A 23,592-nucleotide genomic window follows, 5' to 3' on the forward strand; every position below is an offset into this window, starting at 1 on the left:
AAAACAGTTTCATAGTTCAATACACAGATCATATTGATATACATTTAAAGCAGATTAGTTTTCATAGGCTGAAGAATGTAGCTAAGAGATTAATTTATCATACATTTGATAATATGTTTATTTGATCAGAGACATCAGGACATCTTAGAACCAGGGAGTGAAGTTACATTCGTGCAAATGCTATTTTAAACATACATCATGAGAAAAGAAATAACCTCCTCAAAATTACCTCCTCAAAATTTCCTAAGGTTCAACACATGTACTCAAGTAAACATGAAAACCTTTTGACTAAGAAATATAGAAGATAAAATGCTTTATAAAAAAAAGAAGTGCTCACAATTCTACAATATTTGACACTTGATGTTCAATAAATCATTCTTGCCTTCCATTTTCTTTTTAAACAATCTCATTTAAATGTGGCACTTGCGGGTGGTGGAAGAGCAATAATTTGTAGAAATAGGAATTTTTAGAACTATTTAATGATCTCTCTAATTCAGACATAGTACACAAACAAATACACAATTGTCTGTCTTTCCTTCTGTGTTACAAGCAGGTTTTTGAAGGGAGTTATAGAATGTTTGCTTGTCTTATAAACATAAAATTCAGTTTTTAAGACTCAATCTTAGGGGCCAGAGTGATACACAGTGGGTAGGGTATTTGCGTTGCATGCAGCTGATCTGGGTTCCATCTCTGGCACTCCATGTGATCTGAGCCTGCCAGGAGTTATTCCTGAGCTTAGATTCAGGAATAACCCTTGTATTTAGACAGATCTAACAATTATTCTAAAAATCTAAGATTATAATTTTATACATAAATGTTCTTTAATAGAATGATTTGGCAATTATGAAAATTAGGACTTTTAAAGAAAGAAAGAGGATACTAGGACCCAGGTATTAATTAAGAAAATTCTGGAGAAAATGGTAATACATTTTCTTAGACATGAACAATTAAATAAATGAACCTTTAATTCCTGGTTTTAAATGACATCTTAGCTTGATTTTAGATTCCAATCCTTTAAATACATCTTTTCTCAGTGAATATCTAGAATCTGTAGCTACTATATGAAAACACTAGAATGTGAGCACTCTGCTGCCTATAGCACTAATATATGTTAATAAAGACAGTGTTGGAAAGTGAAAATCTTTCCATCTGTTAATTTTCTATATAGTCAACAGATGTGCTGTGTGGGTCCAATATTCTAAGCACTTGGGACATAAAATGTTGATTGTAAGGCTCATACAAGTGAGACATAGAGGGGGAAATGTTAAGTGAATAATAATTATTATTATTGTAATTCAAATACTTCTAAGTAGGTGACACATTAGTAAAATGGGATAACTGACTGTTTCTACCTAGAAGAAAAAAAAGGCTTATTAGGAAGTAAATTTGAAATAAGAATTAAAAGAGTAGAAATGTATCAGGTAGTGAAAAAGGGTGATTTGAGAAAGAGTAAAAGGACAGTGATAAAATGACATAAATCCCTATATGTTTTATCAAATCTGGAATTAATGTAAATAAAGATCCAGTGATGCATATCAGTGGCTCAATTACATAAGTAAATTAGAAGGATTTTTCTGGTGAAGTATAAAGTGTCAATTAATTAAATAGTTCATTTCACGAATTGAATAAAACTAATTTCAGATTTATGAGATAAATATTATTATCTCTATTTTTATCAAAGAGTAAACAGTGGCTCAGAAAGACTAATATATTAATTTAGAGGAGTCAAATCTCTCTGACTCTGATGATGATCTTACTATTTGTGGGTGAGTGAATAAGTAATATACGGAGAAGTGAGGAAGTTGGTCAGAAGTTAGAGAATTTTCTAGATATATAAAATTGAAGATATAGCAGTGTTAGTATGACTGAAGGCAATTGTTCCTGGTTCAATGGAACATACAAAGCAAAAAAGACTTTGGAGGGAAAGGTAATAATTCATTCTGTAGCTACACAGGAGCACAGAGCCAAGTGAAGGACTCACTTCAAAAAAGGCTGAGAAGAAGTCGACAAATGAAGCTAGGAAAACTCTAAGATGACCCATGCTAAGACTATTACTATTTCTGGTCCAAGTCATTCTTTCCTCTTTTCCCACAATACACCCAGATGAGAAATGATAAGCATCTACAGCTAAGACTGAATGAGGTTTAGTCTTGAGATCCAGGGAACAGTCAGGTAACCAGTGTAGACTGTAGGCACTTAATGGGTTGGAAAGCAGGAAAGCCCGAGTACTGCTGTTTTATAATAGAGAGAAATACAAAGCTCCTGTCATGAATTTATCTCATTATCACAGTGCATTCTCTGCAAGCTGGTATCCTAGTTGTTCCCTGCATACAGCCTATAATCCTTACTGTTTGAGCTGCTTCTTATTTTTTTTTAAAAGTAGAAAACATGATTTTATTAATAAATAGTGCTTAAGCATCAATGATAACTGTGAAAACATTAAATTCTTTTAAACATTCATATCTTGGCTTTAACGTTGTGGACACTGACCTCTATGGTACTGCAAGTAAACACATAAAAATATTTCCCATTTCCATGCTTAGGTATTGAGCTATGTTACCATTTACAGATTATTAAGGACAAGGTAACCTTTGCAATAATATTCATTTGAGCAGACACCATTAAATGAATATAAATCAAGCAAAAAGTCTATGTTCAATATGCTCTAGTTCATATTTTAATGTTGATTATTGAAAACTTAATTTTATTTATTTTAAAAGAACATCTTTCAGATGAGTGCTAAAATGAAAAGTGAGAAGTATGTTCTTGGAGCTGCTTCTTATTTTAACTGATGTTTTAAAAAAAGATTTTAAAATTTTATTTTTAAAAAAAATTTATTTAAATATAGCATCTCCAGAATCCCTTTATGGCAAGCATGTTTCCCTTTTCCTTTAATCAACTTTAAATTTAATTTTAAGTTAAATACTAAAAGTATATCATACTTACCCTTTCCTCCTTTCAACATCTAGTACTCATCCAAATTGACTGCCACAATTTTCATCATTGAAGTCGTCTCCTCCCTGTTTTAACTCCTGCCCCTGCCCCATGACAAGCTACCTACAAAGGACCTTCTTCACCTTTTGATTTTCCCACTTTAGGATTTCTCTGAATAAAAGTTTAATTTCAGGTTATAAAAGAAGAATTTAAGTCAGGTCATAGGATTTTAGAAGTTTCTTCTACTGCAGCCCCTTCTGAACTTCCACTTGAAATCTCATTTGTAAATAGAGGGTACAACCTGATGGTGTATTTTGTGTCTTTCATGTCAAACCAGTAAAATTTATATCCTTTTACCACAATATTGTGGATTTCTTAAAGATAGATCCAGGGAACTAATCTTCTTTCTTATGTTTGAATATCCAGCACAGTGCTAAGATACATAGCTGCATGCCAAAAAACAAGACTCTGAATCTTTCTCATTGGCACATTCAAAATTTTACAAATTCATCAACAGAGATTAGTTTTTGTTTTTGTTTTTTTTTTTACTTTATGTACTCAGAATTGAAATTCTGAAATGTGAAATGCAAGTGGATGAAATTTCTATACAAGGAGAAAGAAACACAGGAGGTCACAGCATGATCTACAAATGCAATCACCGTCATGGAGAACTTATTTTTCTGTTTGGCTTTAATTTCTGAAGTCAATAATAAAGGTCCTTATTCTGTGTTGAAAAAGTGCTTACATCTTTTAAACTACTTTCAGGATGTCAAGCACATAGTATTTATAGCCATGAGCACTATTATTTGGGGGCTCTCCAACACAGACTTTTGGTTTGATAGTATAGTTTATCTTTGCAGTTTATACTGTGAATTTTTCTGAAATCTATCCTATAATTCAGTTCAACAAACACATATTGGGCAATTTTAAGAGGTTCTAAATCAGAATCTAGGGGTGTAGGGTTGTGAAGAGCACAATGTTAATCAGGCTGATCCCCTGCCATCAAGGAATTTATAACCTGATGGTGGGGATATAAGTGGAAAATCATTAGAAATAGACAACATCACACATCATAAGAAATATATTGAGCACTGTGGTCATGATGAAGAATAAAAGACTGGATAGGAAAGAAAGAATTCTTGGAACAGATTAGAATTGTTGAGGGTGTATAAAAGGATATTCCCTCAGGAAGAAGCAATATCAGATTGGATATCAGAGAGGATATCTGATAGCAATATCAAAGAGGCTGCCAAGTGTGGAACCAACCCAGGTTTGATCCCCAGCATTCCCACACAGTCCCCTGAGCCCCAACAAGAATAATTCCTGAGGGTAGAGTCAGGAGTAACACATGTGTATTTCTTGGTGTGCCCCCACCCCCCAAAAAAAAGGGCAACAACAGAAGGATGAGGACTTCATTTCATGAAAACAGAAAGTATCAGTAAGTTTAGTAAAGAACAAATCAGAGCATGATGTTAAAGTGAAAATATAAAGAGTATACAAGTTTTTTCTAGAGTTATTTGTGATTTTTATTACAGGAATATAATGTTTGTGTAAGATATATTAATCTTGAGGGTGGGAAAGGAAGTTGGAGTTAAATAGCAAGATTTTGAGAGTTAACTTCCAAAACTGACTTTCATTATGGAAGTCATAGTGAACCATCTATATTTTAGAAAGAAACGTGAGCACAGATAGAGGAGCCTAGAGCTTGTAGAAGTGGAAGGAAATAAAATTGAAAACATGGTATTTGACACCTGATCACCACAAAAGGACACTGGGCAACTCAATTTGTCTTACAAATAAATATCTTGTTTAAGAGGTCTGCAGCACTCTTCACAAATGTCCTGTGTGTTTTCAAGCAAGGGTGTGGCCTCTAAAATATATAATAAATGATTACAAATAATTTGGGGAAGGCACGCTCAGCTGTGCTCAGATCTTACTCTGAAATCATTATTCCTGGATGCCCCCAGAACATCGGGGGTTTCCAGGGATCTACAGCATGCAAAGCTTTAGCCACTGTCCTTTATCTGGTCCCTTGACAAAAGGTAAAGACAATGATATCTACCTCTTCCAAGGTCTGAGAAAGTCTGAATCACATCATTTCTGGAGTACTACTTTTTTTCCTTTCAGAGTTACCTATCAAAACGCCTGAAGACCTCCTTAGGCATTGGCTTGGCTGTTTGCTGGGAATGATAAGCACTAAAACAATTTATTAAAATCACATTACTCATTTTTTTACCTCTGCTTTTCACCATAACCATAATTTTTTTCACCATAGCCATAATTTGTAGGAGTACAAAAACTGAACTCAGGTAAAGGACAAATGAGAACAGTTTTTTTAAGGAGGTGTAGCTAGCAATTGATAACTAAAGTGAGCTAAAATTATACATGATAATAGTCAAAAGAGGTTTTAATTTTTAATTAAACTGCTGCCATCAAAAGGTGATAAAGGTTTCCATTTTTTCAACAGCAGCCTGGCGGCTGTAATCCAGTCCCCATAAAGTCTGGATTACATTAACTAAACTCCAAGCTTGACTAGACTGCCTTGAAAAACCCTATTTCCCTGAAACTGGAAACAATTAACATTCTGTTTATTCATGAGATTAAAACTGCTCAGGTGTAAAATAGCAGGTGTGGTGTTAAGTACTTTGCCTGAATGCCCTATTGAGGAAAGACAAAGACCTTTAAACTAGATGAACTTAATGGTTCTGCCTTACACAAGCAGAACCTTAACAAAGCTTGTGCCAGGGAAAGCAGGACATTTCAATAATTTATACAAAGGTTAAGCGGAGTTAGTCTCCTTCCTTGGCCTCCTATAGATCACTTTTCTCTTCAGTCTGGAGAGCAGATGGGTGGGTTTAAGTCTTGCTGTGAGTCCTTGGGACTCAAATGACTTGTTCGAAGCACTGAAATGGAGATACACTGGAGGTTTAACATTGCAAACAGGAAGAATTGAGTCACGCAGGAGTTGGGGTAAGGAGGGGAGAGGTTGAACGAGGGCATACAGGGCAGGTTTATGCAATAAGCGAAGTCTCTCCCCTCCCTTTAACCCTACTGCTGACTCAGAATCCAGAATCGAAGTTCGCTGGAAATGATGTCAATGGAAATAATGTTCCTAAACCAGGTTTCTTACTACAGTGCTTCACAAGGGGTTGAGGAGATAATAAGTTCGCAAAGTCCCAGGAGTTCGAACTAGCAAAGCAATAGAGCAGACCGGAAATGATGGGCCTGCCCACAATTTGCAGCAGAGGAACCAGGTCAGATAAAAACTCAGTGCAGTGATTTAGAGAGGGCTCCCCCTAATTCTTGGGCCAGCTCACTCTAAACATCTCCAAGATTCCCTTTCTTTCCCTACTTTCCATTCATTTCTTAAAAAAAAAAATCTGTCAATGTCCTGTCTCTAAAAGCTTTACAATAACTTTATGCAGAAATTAAGGCAATTTTTTCTTAAGTATAGCAGCAAGCTACATTCTGGCAATTAAAAATGTGTATGGGTGCCAACTATGCCCACAAGTACATTTGTGTGACTTTGGACAAAAATTCCTCCCTACTTCTTCACCTGACAGAGAAAATAAACAATGTAAGTGAAGATAGAAAGCAATGTCAGTTTGCAATGTGTATGCCTTAAGCTTAATTGTTCTCTACAAATTTTCATTCCTTGAAGTCCTACCACACCAAGTATCTGTGTAGGGATAGGGGGTTGGTAATTAATAGTTCAATGAGTTCATAAGGGTGAGGTCCTGATCTTATGAGATTTTTATCTTTAGAAAATAATAGGGTTAAGTTTGTTCTCTCTGTGATGTGGATGAAAATATCAAGGTAGTGAGTGACTGACTAGATGCAAGTCAGGAAGAAAACTCCCAACAAATAGTGCTGGATTTTGATTAGAGACTTCTGGAAAGAAGTGTGGGAAAATTAACTCTATTTACTTGTCACCCATGATAAGCAGTGGAAAAGTCATCTCCTTATGTTTCTTAAAATAATGAATTAAACTAGCATAATCAACCTTGTTGGTCACACAAATTTCTATGAAGATAGTGCTCGATGAAAGATAAATTTTTGTTCCTTTGTTTTTAGAAGTGAAAGGGAAAAAAACAACATTGAGAAAATGTTCATATTACAAACTTTAAATGTAGCACTAGAGTGCTGTGCCAAATAAGTCTGATGGCTATGTGTGCATATATGTAACATAGGTGATAAGTATACTTGATAAGTATATATGTTATAGAACCTGGTGGTCTGGATTGGAATCATGACTGCTCATGGTTTACTGGCTTATGACTATAGTCAAATCAAACAGTCTGAACTTCAGTTTCTTCACCATAAAAACAGAGGCAAAAACAGTATCTCTCAGTAGTGGTAGGAGGATTAAGTGCATTAATACATATTAAGTGACTGGTGGCAAGATTTTAAAAGTGGTTCTTTTAACCATTACACTTACTCACATAGACATAAGCAAGTAAATAGTATGTACCAAAATTCATAAAATAAAAAGGAAGTAAAATGGAAAGTAGAGCATTGCTATGCCCTCTGCATCAACTTCATACAGGCCACACAATTTCCTAATGATTGTAGTCAATCTATTCTACCTGATCTTGCAAGATATTAGTCTGAGGTTAATCTCTAAATCTCATGATTACTATCCAACTCACTGGCCACTTATGCCTGGAAATGACTAGAGAATTAATCAGTACAAAGTACAAGTGATAAGGAACTGCAAGATAGAGGAGAGCATTTGAGTCGAGTTAAGAAACTTCTAGAGTGATCAGTTGTTAAAGTTTTCCATTCTCATTCCATAGAGGAAAGAGTTCTATGGAATTTTTCATCTTCACATTGCCAAAACCATTTTATTTTGCAGAAGAAAATATTTTTCCCAATTGCAACTGATTCCGATGTAATTGACTTTCTGTTTTCACACTTTGGCTTTTCAGGTAAGATACTAGATTCCCAGAAAAAGTAAATGTGACATGAGTCTATAAAGGTACTTGTTTTTTTAAAAACAATTAACATTTTTTCTCACTTCTTTTCACAGAAGCCAAATGCAACCTCCTGGTTTTCTGTTTAGGATTCATCTTTGCAAGCTTAAGTCTGGCCCAATGTGCCAACCATTTTTTTTTTTTTTTGACTCAGAGGGAATTGTCTCTTGACAGAAATTCAGCTCCTGTCATAAATGTAACAGTAGGATCATTTTGCCATGGGAAGAGGCAAATTACTCTAACTGTGGGCACCATAAACATATTCAACTGGATTGCTATGGACTGAGAATGAGAACAATTGAAGCAGTCTTTTTCTATTATTTTCATCAAGCTCAGAGGAATCTTTAATCTGTTATTTTTCTTATATATGTCATTAACTCAGAAGATTGATTTTGTTTGCAAAGAGCTTTTTATGGGCAGTAAATTTTATATACTTTTCTTTTTTAAGGATGTAGAAATTTTATTCAAAGCACCAAATTATGTTATCTGTCCTCAATTTTACAAGTGATTTAAGTTTGATGCAAAATACAGAATTTTATCTGACCATCTTTAAACTAGCTGTGACTGAATAAGTCACAAAATAGACATACATACATTCATCTCAATAGTATGAAATGAATAAAAGGATTAGTCATAGAAAAAAATAAATTGATTCAAACACTGGCAATTCTTGGGAATTTCATTTTTTTATAATAAAATCGAAGAATTTTATATTTTTTTACTATTGATGGTAAATCAAAGTATAATCCCCATGAAGATAATAATAGAGAAAATAGGGAATATTTTTTCTTTTATAAAAGGAATGTATTATAAAATACATTTTAGTAACTTCAAAGTTAATTAACTAAAATGGTTAAGTTAAAAAAAATAACAAAAGGGGAAAGGAGAGATAGCATGGAGGTAAAGCGTTTGCCTTGCATGCGGAAGGTCGGTGGTTCCAACTCCGGCAACTCATACGGTCCCCTGAGCCTGCCAGGAGCAACTTCTTAGCATGGGGCCAGGTGTAACCCCTGAGCGCTGCCGGATGTGACCCAAAAACCAAAAAACCAAACCAAACCAAACCAAACAAAAATAATAAAAGAAAATTTTTAAAAAGAATCAGAGATTCATTACACAGTTGGAAATTTATTGAGAAACTTGGAAACTTGATTTGCTATCACTATGTATCCGATAGCATACAATGTAATCTGGTTTGTTTAAATTTTTGTTGTTGTTCCTTCTTATGTAACTTTTTCTTAAACATAATTTTAAAATTTGGAGTTAATCTGCTTACGTAAGTTCCCAACGCATTTACAATAATAAGATGAGAGGTTTCAATTATTTACCAATTGAAATAATAATTTCTACTAATTAATCACCTCAGCTTTGGAATTGGCTACCACTGGTTTTTTTTTTTTTTATATTTTTGGGCTACACCTGTTTGATGCTCAGGAATTACCCCTGGCTAAGTGCTCAGAAATTGCCCCTGGCTTGAGGGGACCATATGGGACTGGGGGATCGAACTGCGGTCCTTCCTTGTCTAGCGCTTGCACGGCAGACATCTTACCTCTAGTGCTACCTCTCCGGCCCCAACCACTGGTATTTTATTTCCCTAGTAAATATATTCTAACTGAAAATTATTCATCAATAATTTTACAATTATTATTATTATTTTAAAGGTATTGATCAGATGGAAGTATTTCAAGGGAAAACAAGCAGTAGCACGGAGTGATTCATGAAAATGCTAAGTTTTAGGAACTCCATTGGATATTTTATAATATGGTTTCATAAGCAGAGTTAAAGTGTAAGGATCATTTGAACCTGAACACACACACACTACTAATGTGTGCAACCTTCTGTTATTAGTAAGCAAATTCATGTCTAATATTTATCAAAACCTAAAATGCATTCACCTCAAAAAGAATGTTGCCTCAATTTTACAATCTGGTGCCTTATGAGATATGATATGTACAAGTAGGTTCATTCTGCTGACTAAGGATATTCAATGCTTGAGATGCTGACACAACAAATATCACAGTGTTTTCAAACTCTACCTTGTTAAAAAGCAATATATTTGGAAAAAATAAAGCACATAAGCTATCATTTTTTCTCCTTTAGAATCCTATTAGTTATCCTTGGTATAAAAATAATAGAATCCTAATTTATCCATCTCAAAATCATGTAACAGTATTTTCATATCTATCTTTGAGCTAACTTATTTATCACCATTTTCCTTTGTGTAAGAACCAGTCCTGTTTCTCTCTACAAACAAGTTATTTTTAAGACATCATTTTCTACACAAACAAGTTTTTAGGAAAATAATGGGAGAGGGTAAGTCAAATCAGCATCTGATTCATGAAATGAAAGCTTTCTGGCTTCAAAACGAAAAATAGTAGCGCCCTAAAAAGTTGATTTAGCTTTGTTTTTATTTATTAAAAGAAGCTCGTTGTAAAGAAAACACACGTATGATTTATATTTTTTCTCCTCTGTAGAGCTACAGAACTTTAATCCATAGCTCAGGAAAGAGTGCAAGAACAGCTTGAAAATTATGCTGAGCTTAATTATACTTAATGTGAATTATTCAGAAGTGCAGACAGAGACTAAAAATTTATTTCATACAAAGAAGCTTGACATTTTAATTGGTCCTTTAGAATAGAGACAAAACAATTTCCTTTCAAGAAAATTTACATCTTTCCTATCAGAGTCACAGCCTCAGCCAAGCAGAACTTCATTAACAAGATTAATTATCAGGCGAGTGTCTATTTTATCAGGTGTATGGCCCAGGTGAAGAGAGGAATAGAAAATAATGACGGACATTTCTAACTGAGAAGATTGATTCAAATAAGTGGGAACTGGGAATGGGGTGGGGAGGAAAGCACAGATTCTACTACTTACCTTGATCATTAGCCATTTTGTCAGGATGTTCCACTGTGGGGGGGAAAATAACATGATCAACCTTTGACATTTTCCATCAAGAAAGCTGACACCACAATTAACAGATAACTTTATAGTAAGATTGAAATGAAAATTGATAAGAAATCAAGGTCAACATAATCATTATATAAATACTCAGAGGAAAGAAATGAAAAACGAATTTTATATAAATATGTTCTAAAAGTGGCTTCACAGTCCTTTAAACATGAACTTAGAAGAATCATCACATAAGTTTAATTACAAATAAAATGAACAGCAAAAAGTACTTGTGATTACCAAAGATTATCATTCATATATTTAAAATAAATTAATCTTTTCTTGTAGTCAAACTTTTTTAAACAAGTGAACCAATTCTCACCTCAGTATTGTAAAATAATAAGACAGCTTAAGTCTGGTTTAATTTAAATTGATACATATTTAGAAGTTGTGAAGAAAATTCTTGAGATTTTCAAATTATGTGTTATAATATTTTTAAATATTTTTTTTATTTATAATGTTCTTCAAAGTAACTTATAATCTAAAATAGCATCTAAACTTTTTATAATGTTTCACATTTTATCATTAAACACATATGACTATATTAGGAGGTAAATCTCCCCACCCCCTTTTTATATGAAGAGGTCAGGTGGACCATTTTTGGTGTTCAGGGCACTCTTCCTTCTGTGCTCAGGATTACTCTTGGCAATACCCGAGGACCTTATGCAAGAGCACAGATGGAACCAGAGTCAGAAGTCTGCAAGAAAAACTGCACTATCTTTTTCTGGTCACAGGAGGTAATTATATCATTACTTTTCTGAAAATTGTGCTATGGTATTTTGATCAATACATATTGTAAGTCTTTATTAATTAGAATTTTTGCTTATCTTGTTTTTATTTGTACTTTGAGTGTCTCGGGGATATTTAATTCATTTAGTTGTTCTCAAGCTTTTCACACTGTTCTATCTTTGCCAGTTTGATTCCTTCATTGTCTGAATTAAACTCACACACAGAAAAATGAAATAGTATTCACATGTGCAATAGTTTGCAATCTAGCCTATTATCTTATTATATGCCACAAATAACTTTAAGCAAATGTCTTGCAAGAAGTGTTTTTTTTTTCTCTAAATTAAGAAATACAATCATTTTCTAATGTCAATTAATGTATAGAGTTTAAATATTCTGGGGTAGAAGAAATAGTATAAGTTTAAGGCACTTGCCTTGCATGCAGTGACCCTGTTTGATATCCAGGATAGAATATGACCCCCCAGAACAATGCTAAGAGTGTTCCCTAAGCACACAACCAGGTGTAAGCTCTGAGCACTACCAGAGATGATGGCTGCCTCCACTCCCAAATACTACTGAAATAATGATGCTGATTTTTAGAAGCCTTTTCTGATCCACATAGTTTATGAATGTTCTATCAAGAAAGAGAATTTTTAAATTAAAGATTCTTCACAGCACCTTTTTTTGGGCGGGGAGGGGGGCACACCTGGCAGCGCTCAGGGGTTACTGCTGGCTCTATGCTCAGAAATCGCCCCTGGCAGGCTCAGGGTACTATATGGGATGTCGGGATTCAAACCACCACCCTTCTACATGCAAAGCAAATGCCCTACCTCCATACCATCTCTCCAGCCACCTCACAGCATCTTTTATTTTGAAATAGAATGGTCAGCATAAATGGGGTAGACAACTGACTTGGCTGCGGAGTCAAAACACTTACCTCTAAGGGGAAAATTCTCTCTTGTTCAAATATTTGCAAAACTTAGCAATTAGAACATTCAGTCATTCCCTAGAGTAAACCCATTTGAGTTTATGCATAATTTTGTGCAATCCTTCCATATGTTAATATTACACCTTTTTTCCATCTTTAACTAGCTCCCATCTTTGTTCAGGTTTTATTTTTCTTTCTGATGCAGGTCAAATGGATCCAGAATTAGAACCTAAAGGTTTTATTTATGACTGTAATTTTACTTGTGACCTTCCTAAACTATTTCAAAATAAAAATTATTGAGAACTAGAAGCTATAAAAGATATCTTAGCATGTAGTTGACTTTGAATTCTGAATTACTATAGAAATAGTATATGCACAAGCATTGTTATATTAATATTCTAAGTTTTACGAAGTTATAATATTTTGAAGATATGAAAATATGCAATATATTCTGTTAATTTCACCAAGTTATCTTATGGAATATTTTTAAACTAATTATGTAAGGTAGTATTTATTTGATTTTTATTTCCATAGAAGACCAATAGTTTCTGATTGTTTCATTGCAGTATTAGACAGTGGAAGGACAATGATTTTAATTGGTAACTACATTTTCCATAGTTAAGAATGCAACTTCCTTTCTTCCTTATTTCCTGTAGAAAGAGTGAATAATTAACTTTTCATAGTTCTTTTTTGTTGTCAGTTGATGGATTGTTTTGTGGTGTTAAGACTGAGCACAGGTCCTCAGAACTATTTGGAACAATATAAAGAAAGAAAAGAATACCAAACTCATGTCAATTCCCCGTGTTTCCTCTTTATCTTAAACACATGCATTCTAAAATCTATTAATCAAGACATTTCTTTCTTTAAAATTTTTTTTTATTTTGATGGTGAAATAGGGACCAAGTCTGACTGAACTCAGTTTACTCCTGACTCTGTTTAGGATCACTCCTGGTGTGACATGAGGGACCATATACAGTGCTGGACATTAAAGGTGGGTCAGATGGGGCCAGAGTTATATAGAGGGGAAAGAATTTGCCTTAATCAAGCTGACCTGAGTTCTATACTCTGTATCCCGTACAGTCCCCCAAGTAACCCCGGAGTATCACTTGGTATAACCCAAAAACCAAGTAAATGGATGTCAGCTGCATGCAAGACAAGTACCTTACCTAACTGTACTGCTTTTTAAGCCTCCTCAAAATTTATCAAGTTACAAATGAATCTCTTACAGAGAAAAGTCTCATTCTTATTCTAATCTTCTGGATTTATTTATTATAGCAAATAAGTACATGAGATATTTTGAACTTGTCGAGAAAGGTTATCGACTAATGATTATTCCCCATAGGGATCAGATACAGACTAATACTTCCTTTTTTTTTTTAGAAACAAATAATGGTGTAAAGGTATAATAATTTGTGCCTTGACTTTTTAACTTATTTCATTTTTCAAGAAAATCATTTAAGGGTGCCAGAAAGGGAGTTTGTGATGTCTAGGTGATGTCTAAGCACAGAACTAGGAGTAATCCTTGAGTATTGTCAGGTGTGGCTCAAAACAAAAAACAAACATAAAACCATCTAAGATCCTGATGATAGGTCAGTAGTAGAGCAGCTGCCCTCACAGGCGCTGAGTTCACTTTCTTCATTTTTCAAAACAGTCTGTAACTGGGAACAAAGCCTCTGTCAGAAAGCAACTGAATTTTGCATGTGAGGAAGACACTGAAGCATGCGACCCTGGTGAACAATAGCAACAACAAAAATATTTTAATCCTATCATTGCAACCACAAAAATAATTCCACAGCAGAAAAAGAAAACATGTACTATCAACCATGTATTGATAGTAGACAGTACTGAACCACTATTTTGTAGTTGAAGAATTGACTCCTTTGATGAGGAGAGACTTCCTTTCTACTGAAATTCTCTTCCTCCTCCAATAGGACCACCTTCTCTCCTTATTACCTAATAGGTAACCATGGAGCAGGCTTACAGGGACATACATGCCTGTGGTGTGTGTGTGTGTGTGTGTGTGTATGTGTGTGAGTGTGTGTGTGTGTGTTTCAAGATGATCTGTAGGCATTCCAATGGCAAGGAATTGAGTCAGATAATTTCAGACTCATATGTGTTCAGAAAATCTGGTTCAAGTTTCTTTTAATTAGCCTTCCAAGGAATCAGATATATGCTGTATTTGGATATACATAACAGCACAGTAATTTATGTATTTATTTATTTATTTATTTATTTATTTATTTTAGTTATAGATGTCATTTTAACTAGGCAGTGATAACTAAATTGAGTTTCCTCTACTCCTCTGGCTGGTAGTTAACATTTAAAAACGACAATAATCTTTAGTGAAAACACAATAAGTTATTTCTTTTAAAGCTTCGCTCTCTACGCCATTGATAACAATTTCTATATCTCCATCTAAGGGGCAATTCAGTAGGCCCACAAGACAAATTTTCTAAATTTTCCTGATGTGGAGAACTGGTAACCTCATGGAATTCCATCAAAAGGCCCGCTGTGGAAGCTTTACCCCTGCGTGGAGAGTTGAGGAATTTCCGAAGAGATATTTCTGAAGTTCATGTCATAGTACAGACATTACATTCTCTTCACATTATTCAGCCTAAATATTATTCCTCCTTTGTATATTTACAGGCCAAAATATGGCCTCAATCAAATCCTTTTGCCCAGAGAATTTTCAAACCAAGACTATTTTATTCTCTGTCAGCCCTATTTACATCATAAAGCCTGGTCAGAAACTTAGCTCTGGTCAGCGAAACTCCTAGCTAGGCACAAAATTTGTATTTCTTTGACCTGGCTCTTTTTTGCTCAAAAGCAACTTTCTCTGCTAGTTGGCAGAATCTGACAGACAAGTTAGCCCCTCTTTTTGGTATGCTAACTTTCTCCCTTCTAACTCAGGACTTCTCAAATAGATCCTTTTCACCTGAGCTGTTTAGCCAGGTAGATTGTTATGTATATCCACCAGGCTTGATGCTAATGTTTCTGTTTTTCTAAAACTCATGCTCTTTTTTAACACGGAAATTTCTTTCATGCCAAAGACTGTTTTACTCCTTAAATACTCCTAGCATAGAAATTAAATTTGGAGCATGCTTGCCAGAACATGTTTCCCCATACATTCATTGTGTGGTCTCATTTCTTCATATTTTTCCTTATGCCAGTTCGTATTTTTCTCATTCCCTGAAGCAGATTCATCGAAATCCTGCTGGAGCTGCAGGCCAGAAGCCACCTATAGCATTTTGCTACCATGGTTTACCATTATTGACAGGGTTATATGCAAACACATTTTAGCATCTATAATCTACTACCCTGGTCTGCTTTCCTCCACCATTGCTCCAGTGTGTACCCCAATCCTATTCTTCCCCTTTCCCTACCCTTTGTAAGCTTCCTACTGAAGACCAGTTCTCAATTTCTGTGGCCTTTGGGCATTTGATATTGTCCTACTATGTTTCTTTTTACCCACATACAAGAAAGAGATAGATATATTTTTCTGTGTCTATCCCTTTTCATCTGACTTCTTTAGCATAAAACTCTTCAGATATATCCACATAGTAGTAAATTGCATGATTTACTTATAGCCGAGTAGTATTCCATAGTGTATATTAAACCATAATTTTAAAGCTACTATGTTAGCAGAAACTGACTATGAAAGAATGAATGGTGTGGACATCTCCCTGGGGCATGATTTGCAATGAGTACTTGCTCATTATGGTGTCCTGAGAATGTTCTTAGCTTTCAGACAGAATACAAGGTTTCTTCTCTGTCAAAAAAAAAAAAACACTGTCTGAACAAGAGAGATCTTATGTTTTTAGCAGTTTTGAAAACTGAAAACCTTATATCAGGGAGAAGAACCAATATTTTTTATGCCTTTAATGATGATTTTTATTGTGACTTCAAATATTTTATGATGAGTATTTATTTGGGGCATTTGTCTAGACTACCTATCAGATGCATATTTGTAAAGTGTCAATTTCTTTTTTATTTTTGTTTTTGTTTTTGTTTTTGTTTTTGGGCCACACCCAGCGATGCTCAGGGGTTACTCCTGGCTGTCTGCTAAGAAATACCTCCTGGCAGGCACGGGGGACCATATGGGACACCGGGATTCGAACCAATCACCTTTGGTCCTGGATCGGCTGCTTGCAAGGCAAACGCGGCTGTGCTATCTCTCCGGGCCCAAGTGTCAATTTCTTAAATTGGTGGGCAAGTCAATGTTTCTGGAAACTTAGAAGTTAGTCATTTGATTCTTAGTTTATCACATGAATGAGAACTTATTTAAAAATCTAATATTTCGTATTAATCCTGCGTCAAAATTGCTAAACATTCAAAAGTCAGGACATTAGAAATAACTCATATGAACTGTTCTGACATGTAACAGATTCTTGAATTTTTCTGGCCTTGGGCATCATTTAATAGGTGAGTGATGATACTTAGGGTCAAGAATACCAAATAAGTTTTCGGGTTCATTAATCTGTCATATGTTTATCAGGGTGGGCCTCTGAGTCCTGTGATACCTCAGCATTTAATTGCTCAATACTTTTGGATGCTGTAAGTCATTTAAAACCCTCCCTGATATCTCTAGCTGGCACACATTGTGAGCATGAAATTAATTTGGCACTTGTCGATAGATAAAGATGAAGCATATGTGAAACACTATCTAGTTACATTTCATGCTCCTACAAAATGGATAACCAATTTCCTTTAGATTGCTCATTTGAAATGAAGAAAACTGATTTAGATGTGAAGGAGTAGAAACCTGGATAGAGAAAGATTAGCTCACTTCCTCCTGCCTCTTTCCCAATTCTACTCTGTCGTTTAGAACTGTCATGCAGACTTTGTCTGAATGCTTGTTTGTGTGTTTCTGGCAAATTTTCAGATGAGCTGTTACTGAATCTAGCATTTGAATAGTTTACTCACCAGAATTCAAAAGACCCACTATTTATTAGGGCACTTTCCTGGGAGAATTGAGAAATAAATTTTAGTGTCATTCTCAAATTCTCTGAATGGTAAGCAACTGAGTGAGAACTATCAATCATTAATGCATTTCTAATATTTTATTTGTTTGCCATCATGAATTAGTCTAGTTCTTAGTGGGATCTACAGCATAATATGGTCACAGATTTAAGGAACAAATCTTTAGAACAACATTGTATTATAATTAAACATGTATCTTTAAATATCAGCTATAGAATATTTAAATTATTTTAAATTACTAAATAGAGGTGCTAGAAGCCAGGCATCTTCCAGAAAAATAATACTACACCCTAAAACAGTAAGTATTTCATCTAAGATCACTCTGATATACTTATTATACTTGGACCTAAGTATTTTTTCTGTATATTTATATTATATATAAAACTAAGCTTACAATTGATATATATTTTATTTCTGTAAACATGTGGAACTTTCTTATAATAGTGATATTTCAAGATTTTGCTTTTGTATTTGCTAGTTTGTACCCTTAAACAAATTTATTTGAAATTTTTCTGACTTGCCATGTTAAAATTTCTTTAATACATAAGAATATTTCCTAGAAAAAAAATGAAAGTTGGCAATAGATGTCATTTTTAGTCAATGATTCTTAATTTTTATTGAATTTAAGCATTAAATGCTTAAGTGATTTCACTTTATTTTGAATAAAATTGGTATTATGAATCAGTAAAAATTCCTCAGAAGATAGTAGATTAAGATTAATAAAAATATGTCTTCTAAGTTTATTGGCAAAAAATGTAATAATGCAATAGATATCTCTTTGCTATATTGAATTTAAGTATAAGAAAGTATGGATTTTAATGTATTTTGTATATTGTAGTCATGTTGCCAAAAGAAATTGCATATGGTCATTCCTAATTCAAAATCATTTTTGATCCCAGAAGAAAGGAAAGTAAATAATAAAAAAAGAGGCAAACCTTTCAGAGTCCTGAAGAGAATGGGATCAGAAAGAGGCCCCACTCCTTTGGAATTGCGTGCTTGAATGCGAAAATAATACATAGTGTCAAGATTGAGATCCATAATTTGATGAGTTAGTCGATCACCACTGATGGTTTCCATAATCCAGTCATCAATTGGTATGTTCTTGTCCAAGGTATAAAACAAGATGTAAGCTGCAAAAATAGAGGGCAATTTTGCTTAGTGTACTGACTGCATATTTATTTTTTCCAAACACTCAGATTTCTCAAATAATTTTCCATTATTAGGTGTCCACAATCTATAAACTGTAGTCTTCAGGTTGGCAAGTAGTATTTTTTTCATATTACACAAATTAGATAAATAATTGCTTTTATATACAAAATCTGAAAATTGACTAGGCCATTACAAATAAAGAATATGTCACATTTAAAAATCAAGGATTCTACTGCCAATAAATCCTGATTATTGGTTTGTTCTAATATATTTGCATGAAAAAATGTAACACATAGCTGTTCAATTTTATTGTAGTCCAGTAATAAAAATAAGTAATGTTTATTTTGATGTGTGCTTAAATAATAAAAATATATTGAAAAATATAAAATGTTATATCTGTTTAAAAGCTTATAAAAGCAAGTGTCATGCTTGACTGTTACAGTAACTGTACTGTGGGCAGGGATGTGATTCTGTTCTTTCATAGATGATGATTTTGAGAATGACTCAAGTAGACTGTCAATGCCTAAGAAATACCCTCTATGGCCCAACTAACATTACAGCACTATTTTCTACACTTTAAACAACCTGGACAGATTAACAGAAAAGGAAACAAAAACTATTTATGGATAATTAAAAGCTATAATATTTCACTTATCAGTAGTCTCTCATCTTTCTTTTTTTCTTTTATTTGGGGGCGGGCATATCCAGTGACACTCAGGAGTTACTTTTAGCTATGTACTCAAAAATCGCTCTTGGCTTGGGGACCATATGGGATGCCAGGGATCGAATCATAGTCTGTCCTCAGTTAGCTGTGTGCAATGCAAACAGCCTATCACTTGCGCCACCATTCTTGCCCCAATCTCTCATCTTACAGTGATTGCTAGTACTGTACTAAGGCTAACGTGCATGTAATCCAATCTAGGTATCCCTTTAAAATGACAACACTTTATTTATCCAATATACAAGTAAGTTCTCATTTTAAAAACATTAAATAACTCACTATTTTGATCTTACACTATCAGTTGAAACTGACAAGAAATTCATTATGGACACCTTTGCTATATGACATGATACAGCATTCATATCTGCAATGATATTTGAAACCAATGTTCCCAGGTCTATTCTTATGCATTGAATACATTTTTGATGAATGATATTCTTAAAAATAATGTCTTCCTTTTATTTGCTTATTTCTTCCATTTGTTCCTCATGAGTGGGAGTGCTTCACACATAGATCTTTGCAATAGTATGTCAGAAGATTCTCAAACTCACATTTACTTTGTTCCCAGATAAGCAATTCTGGTTCTTACATCTCAGTCTAAACTTTTTCTCCACAATAACAGCCTCTTCTTCCTCTACATTGGCCTCACTTTATTTCCCCAAATTCTACCCATTCACCAGTCTCTAGTGACATCTCAGCTTCATCAATTGTTTTCTCTCCTAGTTTACAGAGATGTAAATTCTGCTAAATACTTCAATAAACACAGAAGCATTTCTTTGATTTTTGTATCATTCATAACAGACTGTAATGATAGATAAAACTGTCTTTCAATACTGAATTTAAAAAAATACTGAATTTAATATTTTCTTGTCATTCCATAAAATTCATTAATTTACAAACTCCAACATCCATAAGTACATTTATTTTTAAGTCTGAATTTAAGATTTCAGATGAAAATCTGAACCCATATATCTATTTTATTTGGGACTCACCTGCTGTCTGGGTTAAAAAATTTCATTCCCAACTAATCATATGAATTACTTGGGAGCTAGATACAAATGATAGGCTCCCAGAGAGAAGTTTGACTTAATATTTGATGGGCCCCAATTATTAATATATCCTATAATCTTATCCTCTTTTAGCCCTTTCTGTCACATGTAAGCAAGACCTAAATCTTTTTCAAAAACAATGTGATGGGCTAACACTTTTGTAATTTTTTTAAAAATCAGATAATAATTTATGTCTGACTGGCAGACTCTATAAACTCGCTTTTGTTGCTTTGGATGAAATAAGCCACCCTATATATTGGACCACTTAGCATGAACCAATGGCTGGGGCCAGAAGATTATCCAGTAAAGGATTGAATTTGGCCAACAACTACTGTATTTTCTGGCCTATAAGACTACTGGGCGTAGAAGACGACCCCCTAATTTTGCAGTTAAAACATAGGTTTAGGCCTATATTCGCTGTATCAGACAGAACGTTCCTGTGCTGCAACTGTATGTACCACAGTGAGCCAATCACAACAAGCAAAGGTTCAAAGGTTATACTGTAATAGACTTCGTCTCTGACTCTGCCGATCTGAGCAGGCTTTTTACAGTGTATATTCGGGCCCAAAACATTGTCTAATTTGCATGCATAAAAAACCTGCTTGGATTGGCTGAGTTAGAGAGGCAGTCCGAGCAGCCTTGCAGTGATTGGTCCCTTATCATAGGCACCTTTTTTGGCAATTCCCTGGTGGAGTCAGTTAATCTCTCCCACTACATGCACCAAACAACACCCCATCCTCGGACCCTAGCACTGAACCACCAACACAGTTAGCTGGGTTTTGCCGGAAGTGGCCCTCAGATCTCCTGAGTACTGTTTGGGAGCCCCCAAGAAAGAGATTTGGAAACTCTGTGGCCTGATTTTTTTTGTTTCGTTTAGCGGCATATTGAAACATTTTTCGGGATATACTCAGTGTATAAGACGACCCCCAATTTTCGGTTGACTTTTTTTTGTTTCAAAAGTCATCTTATAAGCCAGAAAATACGGTACATAAGCTTGGAAGCTAATGCCAAACATCAGCTGAAGCATTCCCTCAGGCTGTTTTCCTTGAAGCAAAATAAAAACCAAGAATTCTTCGAATCCAGACGGACAGATACAGAAACCAAATACGTGTTGTTTTAAACTGTTACTTTGGTGGTAATAGCAGAGAACAATCATAGATATATCATACAACAGTTTAAAAGTACCAGCCGCAAACTCCATCATTGCTGATTGATTACAAGTAATACTAGCAATATTCAAGATTGTTGAAAGGTCAGAAGATTTTGCTTTCTTTCATAATAAAGTCTTAAAAGTAGTGGTATGTGTTGGGATGTTAGCACTATGGAAACGAATGGCTTCTGATGCAAAGAGTTCAGAAACAGATAAAAGACTAGTTCAAAGGGCTGAGGAAATACTTTGATGCAGGAGGCCTGGATTTGATCTTGGCATTACAGGGTTTCTGGTGCCCCATCAACAGCAAACCCTGATAACAGGCATATCAGTAGCCCCTGAGCAACACTTGGGTAGTCCTAACCACAACCAACCACAACCACAGCAACCACTGCTACCACCACATCAAAAGAAAAAGATTTCTTCCAAATTTATAAAGGTAAAATGACTCCTCCCTATGGTTAATAAGTACACTGGAAAATTACAATTGAAAAGGGTTGTGAAAAACCATCAGATAAAAAGGAGCTGCTTCAGGCTCATAGATGCTTATTTTCAATTCAGTCTCTATGATCAACATCAATAAAATTTCATAATATTTTTGAGCCAGAGCTGTCTCCATTATTGTCTCCAAAGAAATACATCTATTGAATGTGAGATTCTGTTATAATAAATATTTTTCTTTGCTTTTATTATATCATGTCTTATCTCGTTAAACAAATACAACATACCTTTAGTGCCAGAACCATATCGCATATTACTTTTTTTTTCAAAAAAATAACTAATAAAATAGCCTACATATAATAGTTATTGAAATTCACCACGGAATAAAATCTCCCAGTTGGTAAACACATAAGTTTTGTAATGCAAACATTAAATGATATTGTTAAAGTGTCCACGAACTGTTATTAAGTGCACAATGAACCACAAAGTTTAGAAAACCGTGCTTTTATCACTGCTCAGCTACACAGTTCCCGATTATCCTCTCATTTTTGCAACGGATGAAATATTTTCATTCTTCTGTTTTGTTTTGTTTATGCATAAAATTATTTAATTATGCCGTTTTAAAATAAATGAGATTCCAGAGCTGAGGGGATTCCAAGTACAAATGGTTAGAGTGCATGCTAGCATACACCTGGGCTCAGTAACCAATAGCCCCTTGGACTCCTGACCACCACTAGGTATGCAAATCCCCAATAACAAATGGCTGGGGTGGCAGTGGGCAGTTTTGATGAATGGTCAGTAAAATGATGGGTACAGAGAAGAACTATGGGATAGAGTGAGGTGTCATTAAGACAGGCAACTAGAAATGTACACTATGTAGAATGTGTATAGTTGGAAAACCTGGGATAAAAATCAATTGCAGAGGCAAACTGAAGCCTGGCTATCATGTAGACACATTTTCAGAAAAGGCATCAAGGGGCATAAAGAGACCTGTATTCATGGAACAACACTTAGTATATATAGGGAAAAGTACCTGCCAATGAGTTTGGCAAGTTATAGCCTGGAAGATAGAAGGAAAGTGAGGCGGTGATTTTATTTTTAAAGGGTTTTGAAGAAAGGTGGAATTGGTTGAGAGCAGTATTTCCTAAAGTGGGTGAAAATCTCTGGGGGAAGCTGAGCCAATATGGGAGGGTAGAATAACCTTTGATATAACTGGAGGTTATATTTTGTTTTTCCACTAAAGAAGGCATGGAGGGGTGGTATGGGATGCACCTGGAGAACACTGGTGAAGAGAGGTGACACTGGTGGTAGGATTGGCCTTGATTCACTGTCTGTCTGAAACCCAACTATGAAGGACTTAATAAATCATAATGGTTTAAATAAAATTAAAATAAAAAATAAAGAGTAGATTTCTGGGAGACTAAGTTCTGAATTTTTTTTTATGAAGAGAGGGTGGTGGACCAAATACTTTAATTTGGTATCCTATGGTTGGTTAAGATTATTTTCCATTCATAACTCATTATTGCCCAGCATTCAACAAGAACTAGCACTGCCCAAAACATTCAGACTCATTAAAGGGTTGATTTTGAATT

The 23,592-nt window shown here is 34.6% G+C and overlaps 1 protein-coding gene across 1 annotated transcript in view; it reads right to left on the reverse strand.

The window, feature by feature from the left end:
• The window catches only part of LOC126020221 (netrin receptor DCC-like), a 223,320-nt gene that overhangs the window by 26,190 nt on the left and 173,538 nt on the right, over positions 1–23,592 (reverse strand). Inside the window, exons 10-11 of the mRNA XM_049781675.1 lie at positions 18,426–18,620; positions 10,782–10,814 (exon numbers count right to left, since the gene is read on the reverse strand). Of these exons, the coding sequence (XP_049637632.1) occupies positions 10,782–10,814; positions 18,426–18,620 (228 nt within the window). The remainder of the gene's footprint in view (positions 1–10,781; positions 10,815–18,425; positions 18,621–23,592) is intronic.

The sequence above is a fragment of the Suncus etruscus genome, chromosome 10 (assembly GCF_024139225.1).
Source record: "Suncus etruscus isolate mSunEtr1 chromosome 10, mSunEtr1.pri.cur, whole genome shotgun sequence".
Taxonomy (NCBI): domain Eukaryota; kingdom Metazoa; phylum Chordata; class Mammalia; order Eulipotyphla; family Soricidae; genus Suncus; species Suncus etruscus.